Source organism: Dryobates pubescens, chromosome 21 (assembly GCF_014839835.1).
Source record: "Dryobates pubescens isolate bDryPub1 chromosome 21, bDryPub1.pri, whole genome shotgun sequence".
NCBI lineage: Eukaryota > Metazoa > Chordata > Aves > Piciformes > Picidae > Dryobates > Dryobates pubescens.
The window spans coordinates 815,194-838,405 of record NC_071632.1 but is presented as its reverse complement, the minus strand read 5'-3'; the positions used below and the strand labels follow the sequence as shown (position 1 = coordinate 838,405).

At 51.2% G+C, this 23,212-nt stretch overlaps 1 protein-coding gene across 1 annotated transcript in view; it reads right to left on the bottom strand.

Moving 5' to 3' along the window:
- The window catches only part of CUBN (cubilin), a 173,561-nt gene that overhangs the window by 12,351 nt on the left and 137,998 nt on the right, over positions 1–23,212 (bottom strand). Inside the window, exons 56-59 of the mRNA XM_054171388.1 lie at positions 20,526–20,675; positions 12,241–12,441; positions 10,161–10,290; positions 9,153–9,370 (exon numbers count right to left, since the gene is read on the bottom strand). Of these exons, the coding sequence (XP_054027363.1) occupies positions 9,153–9,370; positions 10,161–10,290; positions 12,241–12,441; positions 20,526–20,675 (699 nt within the window). The remainder of the gene's footprint in view (positions 1–9,152; positions 9,371–10,160; positions 10,291–12,240; positions 12,442–20,525; positions 20,676–23,212) is intronic.

Genomic DNA, 23,212 nt, shown 5'->3' with positions numbered 1-23,212 from the left:
ACCAAGAACCCCAGAGATGTGTGCAGCACAAAGAGGATGTGTCAGAAACAGGCCAAAGCCTTATCCTCAGGACATCACATCTAGTTAGTACCGCCAGCAACAGAGCTAAGGTGAGCTAACTCGCTCAGGTGTGATTCACAGTTAGATCTGCAGCTCTCACAATGCTCTTCCAGCCGGGGCCGAGTCAGACGCTTACAGCACCGTACAGGACCGCCAGCCTGCAGGCCAAGCAGGTACCAACCAGTCCTGCATCCAGACAGGTGAGAGCAGCCCTTGCTGAAAAATCTCTGCAGCTTGGTGCTACTCAGCACTGAGCAGCGTTACACCTGGGTGCAGCCACTGAAAGGTACAGAGGAGTGAGGCTGTGGAGGGAGCAGCTACGAGGAAATGAAGAGCAGGGTGCCGAGCAACAGGGTGCTGACAGGAGCTGGAGTGCGCTGCATCTTAGCCAGCACACAACTCCCTGCTTTCAAAACTAGCCCCACTTCTGAGCAGGACAGCTCATAGCCATCCACCTGCTGGGGATCACTGATGGAATGATTTTCACCACTGGCAGAAAAACCTGTGGGCAAAACCTGGGGCTGAGAAGTCTGTTAACTTGTAGAGCAGAAAAACTTGATCAGAGCAATGAGACCTGCACCTTACAGAACAGCTGGTGTTGGGGCAGCAGGGCTGGCTCACATGGCTCCAGCCTCTGCTTTCTTATTTAAAGCAAAAATGTAAGGTGATCAGAAAGCAGCCTGCGCCCTTCTCCTCCTCAGCAGCCTGTCAGAGGGCAGAAATCATCACAATGGCTCTGGCACACACTGCCATCGTGAACTGCTTCTGGTGGGAAGTGTTAGTGAGACTAAAAGGCTGAGGCTTCTCCATGGCAGATGAAGATCATCCCAGCAGAGAGCAAGCACGTGTCTCTGCTGAGGTACATCCTCTGGGTGTGCAGCAGACGAAGCTGCCTGCCTCTGAAGCACAGCCAGGGGAAAGGTTCGTTGGCAGAGGTGTGGATGCAGTCAAAGGAGCCTGCTGAGCAGCTTTCAGTCTGTCAGAAGCTACGAAACCAATGGCATTCCAAAACACAGCTGAGTCATTTTGCTGCCTTCCCTTCTTACTGAAGGAGCATCATGGATGTCTACTACAAAGAACTGTTCCAGTTACACCTGAGCAGTAAGGAAGATCTTCTCCCAGAACTCTGCCTCACATTTAGTCTCACCATGCCTGGGAACTGGGCTTTGCTCCGAGCTGGGCTGAAAGTCAGAACAAGCAAGGGCTAACTCTGTCATGATTAGTTCCTTCCCGAGGGCTCTGATTGCCAGCGCAGAGGTGTCCCTGGACTAATTGCAGCTGCAGACATTAGCTGACAACTGGTTTGGGTGGTGGCTCAGAAGCATACACGGCTGGAGAGAGGCATGGTGCTGCCAGGCTCCATCTGAGTCTGGTGCTGAGGGCTGGTTCCTTGCCCCGCGGTGCCGAGCTCTCCCCGCAGATGCGCTGCCTGCGGGTGGCAGCGGCGCCAGCCTGGGACACGGCGCCTGCAGCCTTTCAGGAAGAGGCTTCTGAAGCACAGTCCTCAGCCTAGCCTTTACCCAGGGAGGGCTTCTGCCTGGTAGGCTGGGCTGGCAATGGCTCCAGCAAAGCCCCTGCCTCACGTCTGGGCAGCGTTTCACAACTCCAGGCAGGCAAAGGTCACATTCTGAAGTTGTTAGACTGCTATTGGTCAGTCCCTCAGAGGTCCAGACACACTTGCTGCCAGACCTGCCCAGGTTCAGCACAACTGCACTGTGTGCCATCCTGCCCACCTCCTCCATGCCCTTCAGGGAGACCAGAGGCAGGCATCAGACTGGCACCGTGCTGAACGAGTGTGCTCCTTGGCACCCAGCTGCCCAGAGCTCTGCAGAGCTCTCTGGAGAGAGGTGTAAGAAATGTCTCCTCACCCTTTGTCTGCATGCACTGGAGCACAGATTTCCCAGCCTCTGGCTTTAGAAGCTAAGACAACTGATGCCAGCCAAGTCTGCCCACAGCTGTGTGAGATGCCTTTAGTCTGGAGATCTCATCAGCTTTTAACTCTGCAGGCACCTGCAGAGCTGGGGCTGATCCCTGTGTCTGAAGCTGCTTCCCCCTCATCTTTCCAGATCAGTCAGACTGGTTTTGTTTAGAAGCCTGTGCCTCTCCCTGTCCACCCAGCCTGGCCGTGCAAAGCACTGCTCCTGAGCTGGCCTGGGCAGCAGCCTGGCCGTGCAAAGCACTGCTCCTGAGCTGGCCTGGGCAGCAGCCTGGCCGTGCAAAGCACTGCTCCTGAGCTGGCCTGGGCAGCAGCCTGGCCGTGCAAAGCACTGCTCCTGAGCTGGCCTGGCCAGCAGCCTGGCCGTGCAAAGCACTGCTCCTGAGCTGGCCTGGGCAGCAGAAGTGCCTCAGACATCAAAGAGCTGCCGTTTCTGAGAGGCATCTCCAGCACAGCCTTCAGCTCAGCAGCTGTGCTCTTTGCAGAGATGTTGAAGAGATGCACTGCCGCACTGCCGCACTGCCGCGCTGCCGCGCTGCCACGCTGCCACGCTGCCACACTGCAAAATGCCACACTGCAAAATGCCACACTGCCACACTGTCACACTGCAACACTGCCACGCTGCCACGCTCCCACACTGCCACACTGCCACACTGCAAAATGCCACACTGTCACACTGCAACACTGCCACGCTGCCACGCTCCCACACTGCCACACTGCAAAATGCCACACTGTCACACTGCAACACTGCCACGCTGCCACACTGCCACACTGCCACACTGCCACACTGCCACACTGCAACACTGCCACACTGCCACACTGCCACACTGCCACACTGCCACACTGCAACACTGCCACACTGCAACACTGTCACACTGCCACACTGCCACGCCGCCACGCCGCAACACTGCAATGCTGCCACACTGCCACACTGTCACGCTGCCACACTGCAACACTGCCACACTGCCACACTGTCACACTGCCACACTGCCACGCCGCCACACCGCAACACTGCCACACTGCCACACTGCCACACTGCCACACTGCAACACTGCCACGCTGCCACACTGCCACGCTGCCACACTGCAACACTGCCACACTGCCACACTGTCACACTGCAACACTGCCACGCTGTCACGCTGCCACACTGCCACGCTGCCACACTGCCACACTGCCACACTGCCACACTGCAACACTGCCACACTGCAACACTGTCACACTGCCACACTGCCACGCCGCCACGCCGCAACACTGCAATGCTGCCACACTGCCACGCTGCCACGCTGCCACGCTGCCACACTGCAACACTGCCACACTGCCACGCCGCCACGCTGCAACACTGCAACACTGCAACACTGTCACACTGCCATGCCGCCACAGTCACGCTGCCACACTGCAACACTGCCACACCACAACACTGCTACACTGCAACACTGCCACACTGCCACGCTGCCACATTGCCACACTGCCAGTGCTTTCTAAAGTCACAGACTCACAGACTGTATTGTCTTGGGAGGGACTCTTAAAGGTCATCTTGTCCAACACTCCTGCAGGCAGCAGGGACATCTCCAACCAGAGCAGGCTGCACAGGGCCCTATCCAGTCTGATCTTGAATGTCTCCAGGGATGGGGCCTCAACCACATCTCTGGGTGGCCTATTCCAGTATTTCACCACCCTCATGGTGCAGAACTTCCTCCTGATGTCCAACCTAACCTACCCTGCTCCAGATCCAAACCATTGCCCCTTGTCCTTCTGAACAGTCCCCCCTGTAGGTCCCCTCCAGATACTCAAATGCAGCTCTAAGGTGTCCCTGGAGCCTTCTCTTCTCCAGGCTGAACAGATTCCAAGCTGATTCATATTTTTATGTTTGAGTCCCAAGATGCAGTCCAGGAATTGTAACTTAGGAACATATATTCATGGCTTGCTCTGGATGTTCTTATTTTCATGAGATGAAGAGAAGGTATTTGTAGCCACAAGGTACCTATTATTTAAACAGAGTCAGCAAATGTTAGCTATGCCATGACAATGTCATCAGTCTGAAATGGGTAATACCAACGTGGAATATACTTGGTAAAACCCCTGGCTGAACCAGAAGTCCCAAGAAATGTTGGCAAGAAAACAAGTTTCAAGGAACTGGCTTCTCAGGCAGGGCCTCTGCAGCAGCAGGCCCCGAGTGCAGGCTGGGGCTCTGGTGATGCTTTCCTGGAAACCAGTCCTGATGGGCTCTGAAATCCCTGCCGGGCACTGCTGCTTTCCTCAGCCACAGCAAGATGCAGCAGCATTCACAGGCCACAGCCAGGGACACACTGCTGAGACGTGGGGGCTGTACTGGAGGGAGGAAGCTGAGGCTGAGCTGTGCTGAGTCCTTTCCCACCCCAGAGGCCCTGCCTGCTGCCGTCGGTGCGGCACCAGGCGCCTCCTAGGGCAGGTGCTGCCTTTATCTGCATTAAACCAGCGCAATGAATTACTTCTGCCGGTGAAGGCAATGAATCACAAGCTGGAAAAGGCCCCTGGGATCATCAGTCCAACCACTGACCCTGCTCTACAAAGTTCACCCCTAAACCATATTCCCAGGCACCAGATCTAAACCACCTCTAAACTGCTGACAGAAGAACTCCTAACCCTGCTCTGTGCAACAGAAGAACCAGCTCTGGGTTACACCTGAACTGCCCACTCAGAGCCGGGGGGTCAGCACTTCTGAAGGGAGAAAAGCTCCACAGCAGCCAGGAGGGCTGAACACTGCTGAAGCTCTGCACCTAGAAACTGGATCCACAGGCAGCCAAGCTTCCAGCCACGCAGGGCAGAGCTGCACCTGGAACTTTATTAAGTAAATCTTTCTGTTGATAAAAAGGAGTAGCATAAAAGTGCTGTGAAAATGCTGCTGGGTCTGTTCTTTACAAGCAGGCTTGAATTGTTTTAGGGGAGAGCATAGCAGGAAGCCCATTAGTGATGGAGTCTCCGTGTGCTGCAAGCAGGAAAGAGGCCCTCAACACACAGCTAATAGGATCAGGGCAGACAGATAGCTCCGGGTGATTTATCAGCTAAGCTACAGATCTCTGTGTCAGCAAGTAAAGCACAGAGCTTATCCTCTATTGTGTGCCTACCAGATTAGCTATGCACATTACCTGTTAATGCATCCTCCTGGCAGATCACAGAAGATTCCCTTTTCCACCTATTTTTCTTCTAAAATCGACTTGCTGATGATTTTCCCCCTGTGTAAATCGATTTCTATTCATTCAGCAGGAATGTTGACTTGAATACAAAGGACAGAGGGGCACACTGCACACTGAGGGCAATGCAGAAGGCAGGGTGTGTAAGGGCTGCACATTCCAGCAGCCTGACATCTGCCAGAGGCATTTCTCCTGCCTTACAGCCTCCAACAGTAGTCTCATCTTTGTTGCTACCCTATTCTTCCTGCCTGTCTATATCCTCAGCTTGTGTTTAAATCCAAACCCCTTTGTGCAGCAGCTTGTCCTTTCCCTCTGCCTGTGCCCTGTGCTCAGTGCAGTCTGATTGCAGCCCATAGGCTTGCAGTCCCCAGGCAATGCAAAATAGGGCTGCTGGTGGTATGAAGGCAGCAACCATCCTGCCTTGTCACAAACTACAGATGTGAACTTCTGCATGTTCACAGGAGACAGGATCAGGAAAGGGAGAGGAAAGAGCTGGCTCTGGCTTCAGGCCAAGCAGAGGGAAAGCAGGCAACCTTCCTGCCCTCCTTCATCCCCCTTCCCCAGGGTCCCAACTCCCTCTCACTTTTGCTTGGGTACTGCCTGAAGCCATCGATCTCAGTGCCTGTAGCCTGCAGCTCTGTGTATCTGGGTGGCTTCCTCAGCCAGCCCCCACCAGCAGCCCTGCCTTGCAGAACAGCCCATGGTCCCTCTCAGAGGGCTTTGAATTGGGTATGGTTCTCCTTACTGAGACAAAGGAGCACATGAGCATAGGGAGAGCTGGGGTGCTGTTAGCAAGGTCACAGCTACATCTCCTGGCAGGCAGAGCTGGCTCTTTAAAGGCAAGAAAAAGCCCCAAACCCTTATATGTTTTCTCAGCCTTTGTATCCTAAGCCTCAGAGGCATCACAAATTGAGGTGAGAGGGTCACCCCACTGCTGAAGCTCCATTTATCACCCAAGTACAAAGTGCCTGCTGTCACAGCAGGGATGGCAGAGGTATTTGCAGGCTCTGTCTCTGCCAGCCAGGGCCAGCTGAAAAGCTCAGGTCTCCCCTTGGAGCTGAGAGGCAATCAGGAGATCTTTGGCTGAATCACAAGCTCAAGACACGCAGCCCTCATTCTTTGGGGAGAGATCTTTGCTTTCCTTCCTTCACAGACAGCTCATGAAACCAAAAGCCTGAAGCTGATATTAATTTATCTCTTCTCAGCCTTTTACTGCCTGCCTAGAGAGCACATGCTCACTGTGAGGAGGAGGCACAATTCTCACTTTACAGACGGACAACAAAGGCAGAAGGGGTGCCAGTGGTAGCTAAGGTAAGGCCAGTCTTTCTTCCCACAAACCTAACACTTGGAGCAGGCTGCCAGCCTCCAGGTGGCCCAGGCCACAGCCCCAGCCTGAGAGAAGTGTCCAGTGCTTGCAAACAGGAGGCCAGCCTGTCCAAACCTAGCAGCAGGGGCAGCCCGAAAGGCTGTTTGCTCCCCCTGGCATGCGCCCTGTCCCGGGGGCTCCTGAGAGTGCTGCTGAGGGCAGCGCAGGGAGCAGTGTGTGGGAGAAAGGACACCTGAAAAAGAGGTGAGAGGCTGCTGCACTGTCCCCCCCCCTTCCTGAGCAGTGGGGGCACCCTCAGTGCTCCAGTGGGTGCAGGATCAGTGATGCAGGCAAATCGTTTTAATGAAAGCAGCAAATGTTTTGCTACAGACATCCCAGAGCTTAACTCTTGGGGCACCTGGTGACCCTCACTCTTGCCAGGCTCCTGCCAGCAGCCTTCATCTTCTCTCCTGCCTCCCACCACAATGGCAAACAGATGGACTCCCTGCTAAGAAAATTCACCAGAGAGAGAGAATGGAAACCCCTGGATTTTGGCAGTGGCCCTGAGAGGGAAGAGCTTGTGAGGAAAGGGAATAGCTCAGTCTGCTGTGTTTCTGCTCTCTTCTTTGCAATGCACAGCCAGGGTCAGCCACAGCTAAGCAGAGAGCAAAAATGATGTTATCCAGTTGTGCTTCCCCAGGGTAACTACAGAATAATGTGCTCCTTGTCATCCCACAGAGAATGAGGCTTCTTGTTTCCCCACAGACCCCATCTTGACAAATCAAGAGATTTATCATTATGAATTGTCATCTGATTGCATTTGTGCTCTCCAAAAACCACATGGCTTTATCCTTTGACAGGCATGAGGGAGCTTCTCCAAGGCACCATTCAGAGGAGCAGGCTTCTGGGGCTTTCTTCTCTTTCATTTGAAGCAGGATCTCATACTACAAAGATGTGTCACAGATTTTCCTGTCTCTGTTTTTCAGAAAAGTCAAACTGGAAACCTCTCTGTGGCTGTGACTCATCTTTTCCTTTCAGACCTATGTTCTGCTTTCTGGCCCCTCTGTACTAGCAAGGGGCTGCTGGGATTCTCCCTAGCTGCTGTGTGATTTAGTCCTGCTGGCTTGCTTCCCACAGCAGACAAAGAAGACCTAGTGCTAAGCAGCTCACCACCATGGGCTCTTCCCCACCCAGCACACATCTCTACATGGTCAGCTTTCCCAGCTTATTGCTCCTGGGTAACTTCCTGCACCATGACAACCTCCCTGTCTCTGGGAGCCTGCAGAAACGTCTCTTCAAAGCTAAGAGATGGCAAAGTTTATTCACAGAAGGCTTCTTCTCGTTCTAGGAAATGATCAGACATGGAACTGACTTGAGGAGTTTGGCTTCTCTTCTGTTGTGTGCTTAAGAGAACCTCTGGCAAGCTGCACAAATAAATCTAAAGTCAGTGGCTACAAAAACTGACTCCATGCCAACAGGAAGAGCAGCTTGGGGAGCTCCTGATGAGCTCACCCTGGAAACAAAGGCAGGCTGCAGGGGATCTAACAGCTGATACCTGGGGGTTTGAAGGCAGCACTATGGGAAACAACACGAGGTTCCGGGAAAGGAGAGCCCTCAGGAGTGCTCTGAGAGAGTCTTGCAGCAGTTACTGAGCGAAGCAAAGGAAGAGTTAACAGCAGGATGCCCAGGAGGCTGTGTGGGAATATTTTTCTTGGCAGAGCCTGCAGAAGCAGTTATTTTCCTTATCTGTAAATACTTTCTCAGACTGTGTCAAATGAGAAAGTGGCTGGCTGGGGGTTGAGAGGGGATTCAATGACTCAGCAGAAGACTATGTTTGTTCTGCCACAAAGGCCTTTCATTCTGAACTGTCTGGGTGCCAGCTTTGTAAACCAGACAATTACTCCTTTCTAGATCTAGATCTTCTAGTTAATTACACAGGAAACTAGTAGCCATGACAGTAAATCAATTTACATCTAATAATCATTTGTGGCTTACCACCTCTAAAAACCATGTTATCAAGAAGGTTAAAAAAAAGCCCTAAACACATTGATCTTAAAAACAGGCTGCTTGGCTTGAACCATTTTTAAAGACAATGACCAAGCTCTGCCCCTGACTCTTGTGTCCAGCAAAACGTTCACCTTCCAGTGCCTTCTCACTATGATCCTACTTACCCTGTGGCCAGCTAAGCAGAGTGATCCACAAAATCAGCAGAGATAAGTGGAGTGGTGCCTGAGGGGAACCCCAGCCTTAACTGATATCAACACTCCATTGTTTGTAAAAGTGGGAGGTGAACTGCAAGGAAGTGGAGGGAGGATGGAAAGGGGGCGTCTTAGGGCACCACCAATCTTCAACTACAAAGGAAAGAGTTCTCAGGTATTGCCAGATTTCCTCCAAAAGAGAGGCCCTTAGGTGCTGCTAAGCCTTCACCCAGTCACCCAGACTGCTGCTAAGCAGTCAGCCAAGCAATGCCTGTGCCTGCAGAGAGGCAGGAAAAGAGCCCACTCAGAAGCAGAACTGGAATGCAAAGATGCCATAAGCCATAATTATTTAGCTTAGCTCACTCAATTTCCACAAAATCAGCAACATTGTTCTGCTTCCAGCACCCTCAGTGAGTGAGGCCACAGCTGCTCCTCCTCAAAGGAGCAGATTCTGGAGAGTAGGAGACTGACAATACTCTTACCTAAGGTCTCCCTGAAAGAAGCTTTCCATCCCCTGTCTGCTCCAAAGAAGTCAGTGCTGAACAGCAGGAACAAGTTATTACTGGAGCTCTTCATGTCTGGAGGCAGCTCTGAGCCACAGAATTTGCCAAGCAGAGGAGCATGGGTGTCTGAGCCATCGTACACTGCCACAGAGTCTTTGTAGCAGGAGGGAGAGATTTCAAGCTGGAAGCTGTTGAATCTGTAAAATACATCTGGCATCAGATTCTCCTTTCTGTTCCTGTGTTAGGTGTTTTTAGTGCTTGAGGAAGGGCCCCAGTGATAGCCATATACACAGCCCTGCAGGCAGAGACCACAGAGCATTTCTCTTTAGGAGCAAGCAAGCCAAAGGAGAACTGCATGGCACAATCCTGCAGCCTGCCAGCCCCACAGCATTAATGTCCCTCACACACTGGGCCCTTCAGGGCAAACTGTCAGCAGACCTGGGCTGTCAGGGAGCAGCAGGTCCCTGCTCTGCAAATCCCACTTTGGCAAATCATTAGCCTGAAATGTGCCAGGGCAAGTGAGGCCTGCAAGCTCAGAGGTCTTCCACTTAGCTGGGCAGGGCTCTCTTCACTCCCAGCCAGCACATCCAGTGCAGCAAAGTGTATCTGCCCTTCAGTATCTCTGTGGTGAGAGGTTGTGGCAGCCCTGGCTCCCCCTGGGGGGATGCTGTTCCTTGGGCTGTGGGGTGAGTGTCAGCCTCCCAGAACTCACATTCCTCTCAGCTCCTCAAAGGCTGACAGAATTTAGCTGAGAACATGAGCTGTATGTCTACAATTCCTTAGTCCTCTTGCTAATAGAAGTGGGAGGTTACAACTGTGATGATTTCCCCATCAATGCCAGAGAAAGCTGCAAGGTTGTTGCTGCAGCAGCCATTTCCCCTTGTGTTCAGCTTGCTCCTCAGGGAAGGAAAAGCAGAGAGAAAATTGCTCTCTAATTGGCATCAGATACCTGTCTGCTTGATCACAAACTGAGCTGGGCTTACGTACTTGAGGGCCACCACTCTGCTGCTTCCAACTGTGATGTGGTATGAGCAGTTCATGTTGTGGTGGTAGTCCAGCAGGGAGTGGGCTGGGCTGCTGATGACCCCCAGGGAGCCGCCGAAGGCACCGCCGCAGGCTGCAGGGGAACAGAGACACCAGAGATGGCTCCTGGCTACCAGCTTGCTCTTACCTCTCACACTTCTGACAGGAGCTTGTGCCAGTCCTCTTCCAGCTTCAAGGGGGGAAAAGCTCCTGATGGACCAGGAGCAGGCAGTGTGGCGCTGGCACAGAAGCAGCCTCGGCTGGACACCTTGCCCTGCCCTTGACTCTTCTCATGTAGCTGCAGGCAGAGCCTCTGCCTCGCTCCCCCTGCCGCAGGGCTGGGGCATGACTGTGCCATCAGCTGTGTGCAGAAAGGCACAGGGTCTGCACACAGTGTCCCCAGGTGTCACTGACCCTGGGGACTGCTCCTCCTGCAGGCACCCATCAGCAGGCTGAGATGGAGGACTGCACAGAGCCAGCTGGACTCTGCAGCTGTGAACCGCAGGCCCTGCTTGGCTCCCCAGGCTGTCACACCAGGGGGCTGAGGAGACCAGGATGTGGCTGATGTTTGTTCCCAGCCTCAGTGCTCAAGGGAAAGAAAAGCTGTTATAAAACCAACTCTAATCTCCATTGTTGGTCTCTGCCTTTATTTTATGATCTTGGCAAACCAATGCTCCCTGCGTCCTGCTGATAAATAGCTTGAAGCCACACACAGCTTTCCATGGTTGAACAGATATGCCCAGGCCACTGCCTCAACAAAGAGTCCCAGATGGGGTGCTGCTGGGTACAGAGCCCCAGCTCCTGGGATGGCAGCCTGGAGCCCTGGCAGATAGAGGGCAGGAGCCGGTACGATCAGGAATCTGCATTATTCTGCACTGGGAGGGAGAAGGCTTTTTTGTTTTGTTTTCAGCAAACAATACACCCAGAGGGAAGAGGAATGTTCATGGGCAGGACCTGCTCTGTAGACAACAGCAGCTCACAGGCCTGCAGGCATCTTTCTCAAATGTCAGAAGTCACGAGGCAGATAGCAACAACTGCACTGAGTGAGTTGTGAAGGCCTTCTCCATGAGTAACTGCTGGCTGCCATTTCTCAGTGCCATTCCCTCTGCCCTGTCTGTATTGGGCCATTCATTTTACAGGAGGAATTTGGCCTTGTGCTCTTTGCTGTGGCTTTGAACGTGAGGAGGGCACCGAGGGAAGTACCACAGTGAAGAACTCAGACTTGTCTCTGCGGCGAGAAAGTGATGCTGCCCAAAAGCAAAGTGCTGGCTCTACAAGCTAGACCTGGGAGACATCAAAACTGGGTGTTTGGGGTGTTTGCATTTGTGCAGGCACAAATCCTAAACTCAGCTGGGAACTTCTGTTTCCAATCCATATCTCTTTTCAAACCCAAAAGAGATCTTTAGGTGAAGGACAAAAGGGTTTGGTGAAAATATGCATTCAAAAATAGAAATCTATCTGGATCTGAGGTTTTATTTACATCAACACCTGCCACTGCAAGAGGATCAGCAAATGGAGGCATGTGGCTGGATCCACTTACAGCCCCTGCTCTGGTTCCCATGCTGTGTAATGTGATTTTGGTGTAAGTGGGAATCAGACCATACCCCTGCATGGGATTAAACCATTCACTCAGGCTAACAAACTGCTGCTGTTTCTCCTGAAACATCATAAAAACACAGAACAAAAAAGGAACCAAGCAAAGCCAACAAGCAATGAAACCTAAACCAAGCAGGCAGAACAAGCTTGCCCAAATGGCTTGCACTTCTTTTCTGCAGTAAAGGAAAAGCGTTTCAGGCCTGGGCTTGGTCCCATGCAGTGTGTTGACACGAGAGCTGTGAAAGAACAGCTCAGGCAGTGACAGCAGTCACAAACTGCCCCATGGCCTGCTCCTGAGAGCTCATCTGGGCAAGTGCAGAGGGAACAGGAGCAATCTGCACTTCCCAAGGTATTCCCCAGGTAAGGTGTTCCCCAGATGAGGTACAACAGCTCCTACACTGAGCCCGAGTATTCCCAGCACGTGAAGCACACAAAAGCAGCTACTCACCAACTGCTCTGTATCGTGCCTGGAATCCAAAGCCCACAACGTGGGAGTCAGTGTAGAAGTTGAGCAGCATAGGTCCAAAGACACTGACTGGGGCAGGGAGCTCATTGCCACAGAGTGTGATGAGAGGCTGTGGGGTAACTCTGGTGCCACTGAAGATGCTTAGTCCATCGTAAAGACAAACCCTGCTCAAGAGTGCTGGGGCTGCAAGGACATCAAATGCAGAAGTGTTAGCAGCCTGTTTGATTGCTGAGCTGCAAGTACATCCAGAGCCTACACAGGACAAGAATTAGGTTTTACATTGCTTTCCATTCCAGGATCTCAGGATCTCATCTGCCTGCTGAGGAAGCAAATGTCCATTTTTGCCATGCAGGAAGGGACAGAGTCCTTGTGTATAAGACATTATATAGTCTCCTTCAACACCTCCCAGCACCTGGAAAAGGGTCAAGGTGCCTTGAGGTCACGAGAGTTCATAGCTGGCGAGATGAGAGAACCAGACACAAGCATGGATCTCCTCTGCAAATGCAATGCACCTTTTGTGAGAGACAACCTAATACCACAGAGAGAAAAACAAGAGACTGACTCTCCTGAGATCCCATCTGCAGCACTGCATCGAGTTCTGGTGCCCCTGCCATGAGAGGGACATGGAGCTTCTGGGGAGAGTCCAGAGGAGGCCATGAAGATGATCAGAGGCTGGAGAACCTTCCCCTAGGGGGACAGGCTGGGAGAGCTGGGGCTGTTCATTCTGGAGAAGAGAAGGCTCCAGGGAGACCTTAGAGCAGCCTTCCAGTACCTGAAGGGAGCTACAGGAGAGCTGGGGAGGGACTTTTGACAAGGGCTGGGAGTGTCAGGACGAGGGACAATGGCTTTGAGCTGGGAGAGGGGAGACTGAGAGTGGAGATGAGGAAGAAATTCTTTGCAGTGAGGGTGGGGAGACACTTTGCAGTGAGGGAGGCTGTGGATGTCCCTTCCCTGAAGGTGTTCAAGGCCAGGTTGGATGAGGCCTTGAGCAGCCTGGGCTGGTGGGAGGTGTCCCTGCCCATGGCAGGAACTGAATGATCTTAAAGGTCCTTTCCAACCCAAACCATTCTGTGAGTCTATGATTCTATGATTTCTTTCCCTGATGCAGAAGTCAGCTCTCAGTGCAGGAAATTTTAACTCATTCAGCATGAACACTGGGGAAGATGAAGCAATAGTCCACACACAAACCTGCTTCAGAGCTGACTTCTTTCCAGCTCTGGAGTGCATAAACCCAGATTCCTCAGCTTGACTCAGAAGACACAAACTGCACATTTAATTTTGCAGTTTGCCAGTGAACTTCTGTGACTGTGGCAATCAGTGGAGATTTGGAGGTGCCTGAGCAACAGGAAAAACCCAACAGTTTTCAGAGTGCTCTGCTTTAGGGGCAAATCAGTGCACATGTTGGGGTGAGTGAAAATCTGCCTGCTCAGAAGCACTGAGAGAGAGAAATGAGGAATCATAGATTCACGGGATGGGTTGGGTTGGAAGGGACCTTAAAGAACATCCAGTTCCAACCCCCTGCCATGGGCAGGGACACCTCCCACCAGCCCAGGCTGCTCAAGGCCTCATCCATCCTGGCCTTCAACACCTCCAGGGAGGGAGCATCCACAGCCTCCCTGGGCAGCCTGTTCCAGTGTCTCCCCACCCTCATGGGGAAGAATTTCTTCCCCATCTCCAGTCTAAATCTGCCCTCTTCCAGCTCAAAGCCACTGCCCCTTGTCCTGTCACTACAAGTCCTTGTCAATGTCCCTCCCCTGCTCTCCTGTAGCCCCTTCAGGTACTGGAAGGCTGCTGTAAGGTTTTAGCATTCTAATGTTTTTCCCCCCTGGTTTTTAGTGCCTCATGGGCAGTTAGGTCTCTGGAGGAACGTGCCATCCTCTTTGACTGCCCCAGCTTTTTAGCCACATCACCATTTCCAAGCAGACAGGACTGATACAAGAAGTCTCAAGTGTATTAGGCTCATATAAGTTTCATGAAGGCCAGCAGCTGAGGTAGAGTGCAGAGGAATGTCCTCAAAACAGGACAAGATGTGCTGTCAGTGTAAGGGCTGTGAGTGTGGGCAGAGACCTGCTGGCCGCCAGCCACTGGCACTCTGGGAGCTCAGGGCCACAGCAGCACCTCCCTGCCCTGCTGGGAGCCATAAACACAGGGAGGAGCTGGCGGTACCACTAAGAGATGCATGGTGGGAGCTAGAGAGGTTTGGCATCATGTGGAAGCAAGAAGGAAACCACAGGGGTTATGCAAAAGAGCTGGATTAGTGCTGCCACTGAAAAACACAATAGACATGAACTGAAAAGCCAGCTCCAGCCACTGCTGTGCTTGCACAACTTGGTGTTCTCTTTGTCTTCATCACTTCCCACCAGAATGGAAGCTGTGGGGTCACACTGAGCTGGAAGGGACCTCCAGAGATCATCCAGTCCAACCCCCCTGCCAGAGTAGGAGCACCCAGGGCAGCTCACAGAGGACCACATCCAGGGGGGGTTGAATATCTCCAGAGAGGGAGACTCCACAGCCCCCTGGGCAGCCTGCTCCAGGGTTCAATGGAAACTATAATCAGTTTTAAACTGCAAAGAAATGAGAACAAGCTGAAATGGGGACAAGTGCAGTTTGGGAATGAAAAAGATTTGAGTAAGCAGCTCAGGTCCTGCTCTGAAAAGACTCTGGAGTGAAGCAGACTCCTCAGCAAATCAGAGCTCCACAATACCTGTCATGAGTTGGTTCAGACTGCTGCACTGGAGGTGAGATGCTTGCCACAGGACTGTGAGCAAAAGGCTTAATTTCTAGCTTTGAACCCCTATTGCTTGGGCCAATATCAAACATGAGCCATGAATTCTGGCAGGGCTGCTGATTGTTTGAGCTCTGTCCTGTAATTCCTGCTCTTGTTTACACCTTGCCTTAATTTCTCATCACACTGAATGCTTTTTCTGTACTCAGTCCCCAGCCTCAGATGCCCCTGTTCTGTCACGTCCTCCATGCATGCTCAGCACAGCATCAGCATCTCAGCTCTGTGGTTTACTTCCTCTATCATCTTACATCTTTCCTAGACCAATTTCTGCCCCTTGAACTGCTTTCATGAGTCTCCCGAGACCTTTTCTTAGCCAGATGTGAGACCCACATCCTCTTGGAGCTGACAGGCACTTTCCACAGAGCTAGCACTGGTTTTCTGCAATGAACCTTGTCTGCTGAGAGCTTTTTGCTCATGCTTCTGGTATTACTCTTGCAGTTCACCCATGAGGATTCAGTGAAACACCTCCTCTCCTGTCTTCCTTTATCTCCACATCAGCTTGGTATAATCTCATTTGCAAGGAGAGATGCAACTGCCTCTGTGCTGATGACCTCATAAATCTGCCTCCCTGCCCCAGGCCTCTTTCTGTTCAGACTGAAATGTTATTTCAGTCTCTTAACAAAGCCATTCAACAGGAGAGCTTTTCCCACCCTCAGGGTCTTCCCTTGCTGCTTCTCCCATTCTGCCTGCCCTCAACAGGGATATGTCTATGATTTGGATCTCTCTAGGTCTTCACATCCAGGATAGATTAAAATATTGTGAAGTGTTTCCAGTTAATTATCTCTAGGATAAACTCTTCCCCATCCTTCCATGTAGCTATGACTCTCACCTGAACAGCAATTTTCCCAGCATGGATTCTGCACCATTTGTTCCTACAGCCTTCAAACATTTCTTCCCAATGTTCATTTATTTGCCCTGAATAATGAACATCTCTCTTTTTGAATTGCTGCATGTGTTTGCTTTCAAGGCCTTTTGCTATGTCTCTGCACTCTAGTTGTCATCTCTGGGTGCTACCCAGCATTGATACCTTGCCTCCTGCCTCTGAAGTTCACAGTTGTCTTTACACTGCATTTTAAAATGCACCCTTGTGTGGTCTGCTTTCCACTGAGCAGAAATTCCTGTCCAGTCCCTTTGTTGTCCATAAAGACATCTATCTCAGAATCATGGAAGCATAGAATGGGTTGGGTTGAAAAGGCCTGTTCCAGTGTTCCACCACCCTCCTGGAGCAGAACTTGTTCTTAACATCCAATCTAAATCTGCTCTTCTCCAATTTCATATGCTTGCCACTCACCCTAACCTTGCAGGCCTTTGCAAACAGTCTCTCTGCAGCCTGCTTGTAGCCCCCCTCAGGCACTGGAAGGCTGCTATTAGGTCTCCCCAGAGCCTTCTCTGCTCCATGCTGAACAACCCCAGCTCCCTCAGCCTGCCCTGGTAGCAGAGGTGCTTGGGTCAGGTCAAAAATGATTAAAACGAACCCAGAAAACTCTTCTGAGGCACTTTGAATTGACTAAATAAATACATAGCTAAGTTTCTACACTATTGGTGTGATATTCATCCAGTGCAGGCATCCAATCCCTGATATTCTGTGCTGAGTAGAAAAATGTGGCTGTTTCCCACACTGTGCACAGCAGACAGCACTTTGTGCCTATGTAGAAATATTTGAGGCTGAAGTACAGCAAAAGCTCTCAAGACCTGTGAGCTCTACCTCACCCCCAGGCTGACCTAGTTCAGTGGTAAATTTATTTGATATGATGCCTGCAGAAAATCTTGGCCTAATTTGGGCCTCTATCTGATCACTAATGCCAATGTCCTCTTTCCATCCCTGTCTATAGTCACAGTCTCTCATTTTGTACCGGGGCAGCACCTCTCACCTTGCTTGAAGTTTGTCAACAATAATGAGGTTTTGGTTCACAAGCACAGCTTCTGGTACAAATGGTAAGACAGTTAGCAATGACTGATGGAGAAGTGTCACACAGATGTGTGCTCCTGTGCAATGTGTTTAGCAGCTCCATAGCATAAGGCATTATTCGCAAAGCAAGGGACTACAATCACCTGTATTGATTGATCTATCTATCTAGCTACCTATCTATCTATCTACCTACCTCTCTCTCTCTCTCTCTACCTACCTCTCTATCTATCTACCTATCTATCTACCTACCTACCTACCTACCTCTCTATCTATCTATCTACCTACCTACCTCTCTATCTATCTACCTATCTACCTACCTACCTCTCTATCTATCTACCTACCTCTCTATCTACCTACCTCTCTATCTATCTATCTACCTATCTACCTACCTACCTCTCTCTCTCTATCTACCTACCTCTCTATCTATCTACCTATCTATCTATCTATCTACCTACCTCTCTATCTATCTATCTTTCTACCTACCTCTCTGTCTATCTATCTATCTACCTACCTACCCACCTACCTACCTACCTACCTATCTATCTCTATCTGTACTACATCTAATCTAAATCTATCTCTATATCTAATCTATCTCTATATTGCTCCTCTTTCAAAGTGCTCCACTGCAAAATGGATGGCAACCTAATCTAGTGGAGGATGTCCCTCTGACTGCAGAGGGGGTTGGACTGGGTGCCCTTTGGAGGCCCCTTCCAACCCAGACCATTCTGTGACTCTATAATTCCACAAAAATCTGTTTTCTGAACTGCCTAATGACAACTGGGAAAGCAAACTCCTAAAGGAAGCTGTGAGCCCATTCCAGATTGCAAAATTACAGCTTCATGGCTAAAAAAAGGGGGAGAAAAAGGAGAAATAAACAAGTTATTAAAACATTTTCAGGTCACCATGGGATCAATACAATGCAGCTGGTTTGTGTGGATAGAGTATAAATACTCCTAGGAGGCCCACATCCCTTTCCCCTCATCTTCCAGCTGCCATTGGCTGCTGTACTCACACCTGAGAGTGTTACAGCCATGTCATAGCACCCTGCCTGGCTTTCCCAGAGGGGTATTTGCAGGGACTTTGATCAGAAGAAAGCTTATGAACAACAGATGGATGTGTGAATTGCTTCTTGGAGGGGAACCCTGCAAAGATAGCAGAGGCTTCTTTACTAGTTCCAATATGTTAGATTTGTGCAGGCCTGTGATCCAAGGAGGCAGGACAGATGGAAGATAATATTTCTCCCTGTCCCAGATGTGGAGCAAGAAAACAAAGCCACCCCCATTATAAAATAACCAGACAGCAGGGAAGTGCTGCTGCAAGAAGCAAGTGGCAGCTCAGGCAGCTTCGTGAAAGAGGCAAATCAAAAGAGAGGCTCTGTAACCGTACTCAGTTTGGCACAGGAAGAGACATTCTTCATGCTGCAAGGCAATCACAGAGCCTAACCAAGTTCCATTGGCAGGGTTACTCTTGTCTGTGTTTTGCTGCCTAAATCTGGCATAACCTATTGTCTATGGCTTCCTGTGATAGCTACAGGGGAAGGGGAGGGAGGCCTTCAGCAGGGAATTCACTCCACCTGTGTGACACATTTGGGGCTGAGTTTAAAGCACTTTTATACTCCCTATGGGATGAGATAAATCCAGATGATAATCTAAATTAGATGTCTATTGTCAAAGTCAGTCAAAAACTAATTTTCCACTCACTGGGAAGCAGCTCATTTGGGTTAATTTTTGATCACAAACTCATCAGCTGCAGCTTCCTCACTTCTCTCTTGCTCTGGTACCTGCTATGTTTGGTGCTTGATGCATAGTTCACATTGAGTGGATGCATGTCGTGTCCATTTGGTTCCAGACACTGACATGGCATCACTGCTGGGGGTTAGCTGCCTCATTTGGAGTCATCCTTTATAATCAGAACAGGCATCTCCTCCTAACTGAAAACAAACCCACTCTGGGCAGAGGGCTGTGGCTAACCCATGTAGTTATTCAGGTCATGGACACGACCCACAGTTACCTCCTGCCTTCTGATTTTCTGGAAAAGCTATCTCAGCCAGTTAAAGTCACTGAGAAGTGCATGCCTCACAGGCACTGGCTGCTGGCTGTGGCTGTTAAACAGCCATGGGAGATCAACTGGATCTCTTTTGAGAGCCCCAAGAGGCAGTAAATTATGCAAATCAGACACGTAGCTGCACATGGAAAACCCAGCTCAGAACATCCCTGCCGGTCGGGGTGCAGCTCTTGAGGCCACACTCAGCAATGATTTCAGCAGGTGCAATGCTTCCTTGCACAGGGAATAGCTACAAGGGTTTGTAACAGATGCTACCAGCCACTGCCCTGCCTGTGCAGGAGAGCTACCCCTCAGGCACTTGTGCTAAGCACGTTCAGTGGGACTGCTGGGTAAGCTCTTACCTCTGCATGGCAGGTTGCAAGATGGTGATGTCAGTCTCCTTTCCAGTTTCAAGCCAGGCAGGTTCTCTTTGGTACAGGGCTGTATGTCCAGGTTGTGTCCAAAATTTTAATCATCAACTACTGGAGAGTGTCAGACTTCCTGGTTTATAACCAGATGTCCTTGAACTCATATCCACAGTTCTTTTCTTTCATGTAACTAAGGACTTCATGTAACTGCATCACAGGAAGTTCCACCTCAGCATGAGGAGGAACTTCTTCACTGTGAGGGTCCCAGAGGCCTGGAGCAGGCTGCCCAGAGAGGTTGTGGAGTCTCCTTCTCTGGAGCCTTTGCAGCCCTGTCTGGATGTGTTCCTGTGTGCCCTGTGCTGGATTCTATGCTCCTGCTCTGGCAGGGGGTTGGTCTGGAAGATCTCCATAGGTCACTTCCAACCCCTGACATCCTGTGAGCCTGTGACTTCTAGTTGCTGTGGCCTAAGGAAGCCAATAACAGTAAAAGAGCAAATTGCCCTGCAAGAAGTAGAATCTTTTCAGTATTTATTCAGGTCCATGATCATTACTGTGTCTGTAAGATTTACCTCTTGGGTTTATAACAGCTTGAGTCCATTTATAAACTAACTGAATGCAGAGAGAGCATGCAGGGCAGCAATGTACTCCTAGAGGTGTCACAACTGGCATTCAGTCTGGTGCCTGCAGAGTAGTGATGTCTTCCACAGGAAGAAGTTATGTCAGTGTTGTGGCTCACTTGTCAGTGTTAAGAAAAGCAGCAGTTGGCATTAGGGGATTCAAACAAATATTTCAGATAAAACCACAGTCAAATGAAAGCTTTTTCTTGGACTTAAGCTGAGTTTGGACCAGAACAGTTCTGAATGCAAACCAGTTTGAAAACTCCAAAAGAAAATAAATGAAGCCTATTTTCTGACGTTAATGAGAGCAAGAGGCAGGCTCCAATCACCTGGCAAGTTCCCAACCCCACTGATGCATCAAGGGAGGCCTGCCTGCACTGCTCTGGAAGCCTTCAGTGAATCCTGGAAACAATCTCTGTAAATGTTTGTCTGCAGTGGAGCAGCAAATGAAGCCATCAGCTATTTCCCATGGCAGAAGGCTTGTCTGCTTTCAAGTGAGAAGTTACACTTCATAGTACATACTGAAAGGATGAAGAATCAGTTACCTTCCAGGTGGAAAGTCTCAAACTCCAGGATCACCAGTGACTGTGGCCCCTGGTCTATGATATAGCTGCAGTTCAGGTTGTTGTCATACTGGCTGGGGTAGTTAGGAGAGACGATTCGGCCCGCAGGGCTGGTGGCATTCACTCCACATCCTGCAAACATAGATCAGTAAGGGATGGATGCAGTCCAGGTGATGACAGCATTCCCATTTTGCAGAGAAAGACCAGTCCTGTACACAGGGGCCTCACCATCTCACCTTCAGGCCAGTCACATCCTGGGCTGCATCAAAAGCAGCATGGCCAGCAGCTCAAGAAAGGGACCTGAGCAAAGCCTTCGACACCATCCCGCACCGCATCCTGGGCTCCAGGCTGGTGCAGGATGGGTTCCATGGAAGGACCATTCAGTGGGTACAGAACTAGCTTGAGGGCTGCACCCAAAGGGTGGCTGGCAATGGTCCATGGCCAAGTGGAGGCCACGGACAAGTGGAGGCCCTCAGGGATCAGTACTGGGGCCAGTCCTATTTAACATCTTTGTTGGTGACAGGGGCAGAGGCATTAAGGCTCCCTCAGCAGGTTTGCTGAAGACACCAAGCTGTGTGGTGCTGCTGACAGCTGGAGGGAAGGATCCATCCAGAGGCACCTGGACAGGCTGCAGAGCTGGGCCCAGGACAGCCTCAGGAGGTTCAACAAGACCAAGGGCAAGGTCCTGCAGCTGGCTCAGGGCAATCCGAAGCACCAATACAGGCTGGGCAGGGACTGGCTGGAGAGCAGCCCTGAAGAAAAGGCCTTGGGGGTGCTGGGGGAGGAGAAGCTCAACAGGAGCCAGCAGTGAGACCTTGCAGCCCAGAGAGCCAAGCAGAGCCTGGGCTGCAGCAAGAGAAGCACAGCCAGCAGGGTGAGAGCTGGAGCTGCTCTGCTATGAGGACAGACTGAGAGAGTTGGGGTTGTTCAGTCTGGAGAGGAGAAGGCTCGCAGGAGACCTTCTTGTGGCTGCAGGGGGCTACAAGAAAGCTGGGGAGGGACTTTTGAGGGTGTCAGGGAGTGATAGGAATGGGGGGGATGGAGCAAAACTAGAAGTGGGGAGATTCAGATTGGATGTGAGGAAGTTGTTGCCCATGAGGGTGGTGAGAGCCTGGCACAGGTTGTCCAGGGAGGTGGTGGAAGCCTCCTGCCTGGAGGTGGCTGGATGTGGCTCTGGGCAACCTGATCTCGTGTGAGGTGTCCCTGGCCATGGCAGGGGGGTTGGAACTGGCTGAGCCTTGAGGTCCCTTCCAACCCTGACAATTCTATGATTCTAATTCTGCCCCTCTGCTCTGCTCAAACCTCACCTGCAGTGCTGTGTCCAGTTATGGAGCCTTCAACACAGGACATGGACTTGATGCAGAGGGTCCAAAGGAGGGCCACAAAAATGCTGAGGGGCGGGAGCAGCTCTGCTATGAGCACAGGCTGAGGGAGCTGGGGGTGTTCAGCCTGGAGGAGAGAAGGCTCCAGGGAGACCTAACGGCAGCCTGCCAGTACCTGAAGGGGTTACAAGGAGGCTGCAGAGAGACTGTTTGCAAAGGCCTGCAGGGACAGGACCAGGGGCAATGGCTTCAAACTAGAGCAGAGCAGATTGAGATTGGATGTGAGGAACAAGTTCTGCACCAGGAGGGTGGTGGAACACTGGCACAGGTTGCCCAGGGAGGTGGCTGAGGCTCCATGGCTGGAGATATTCCAAGTGAGGCTGGACAGGGCTCTGGGCAGCCTGATCTAGCTGGGGATGTCCCTGCTGAGTGCAGGGGGGTGGACTGGACAAGCTTTGGTGGTCTCCTCCAACCCAAACCACTCTATGATTCTATCTGTCCTGATGGGGAAAGCAGGGCTTGCACATACACAGAGCAGTGATTTGGGGACACACAGGGCTGCCTGCAGCCTCACACGGTGTCTTGGACAAGAGCAGGCCACAGCCCCTCAGCTCTGCTCTTCCTATGGGTTTGGAGCCTGAGCATTTCAGAATCCCTTTGTTCAGGCAAATGTAGCTGAGCTGGATGGGGGTTATTGGAGCACAGAGGCAGTTTAGCCTGGTTTGGAAATGGCCAGGTTAGCCCAAGCTGGCACAGGTTCATGCCTGACAGCCAGGAGAAGGCCACCTCCTGCAGGGCCGTCTCTGGTCTGCCTGGCTATACACAGGAGCAGGTCAGGTTTGGCACCCAGAACATTTGAGGCACACAGAACTGTTCATTTGCATGAAGCTCCCTCTGATCCTGATGGCTTTGCCTGGCTTTGGGGTTTCTCTTTATTTTAAACTACAGTCTTTAAAGAGAGCATTGTTCAGAGAAATGCTGCTATCAGACTAGGAATAGGAATGTGAAGCCTGTGATCATCTCCACCAAGAGGCTGCTAGTTGTTACTGACAAGATTAGTGCAGACATGATAAAACCAAAAGCAGTTCTGGTTCAGAATTCTGTACCTTCACCAGTCTCTTCCTCTCAGCACCTATTTCCCACTGCTTTAATCTGATTCCAGGGCAGGGAAAGCAGTTTCCTGTGGCAGCATCCTCCCAGAGAAATAACCAAGCTGGTGTCAATTAAACACTACCTCCTGCACTTCTGAAGGGTGTGACCGACACAGAGCACATGGTAAAGCAATGCAGAGGCCCAAGAAATGCTGCTTGAGCCATGTGCAATGCACAGAGAACAAAGCAGAGCAGT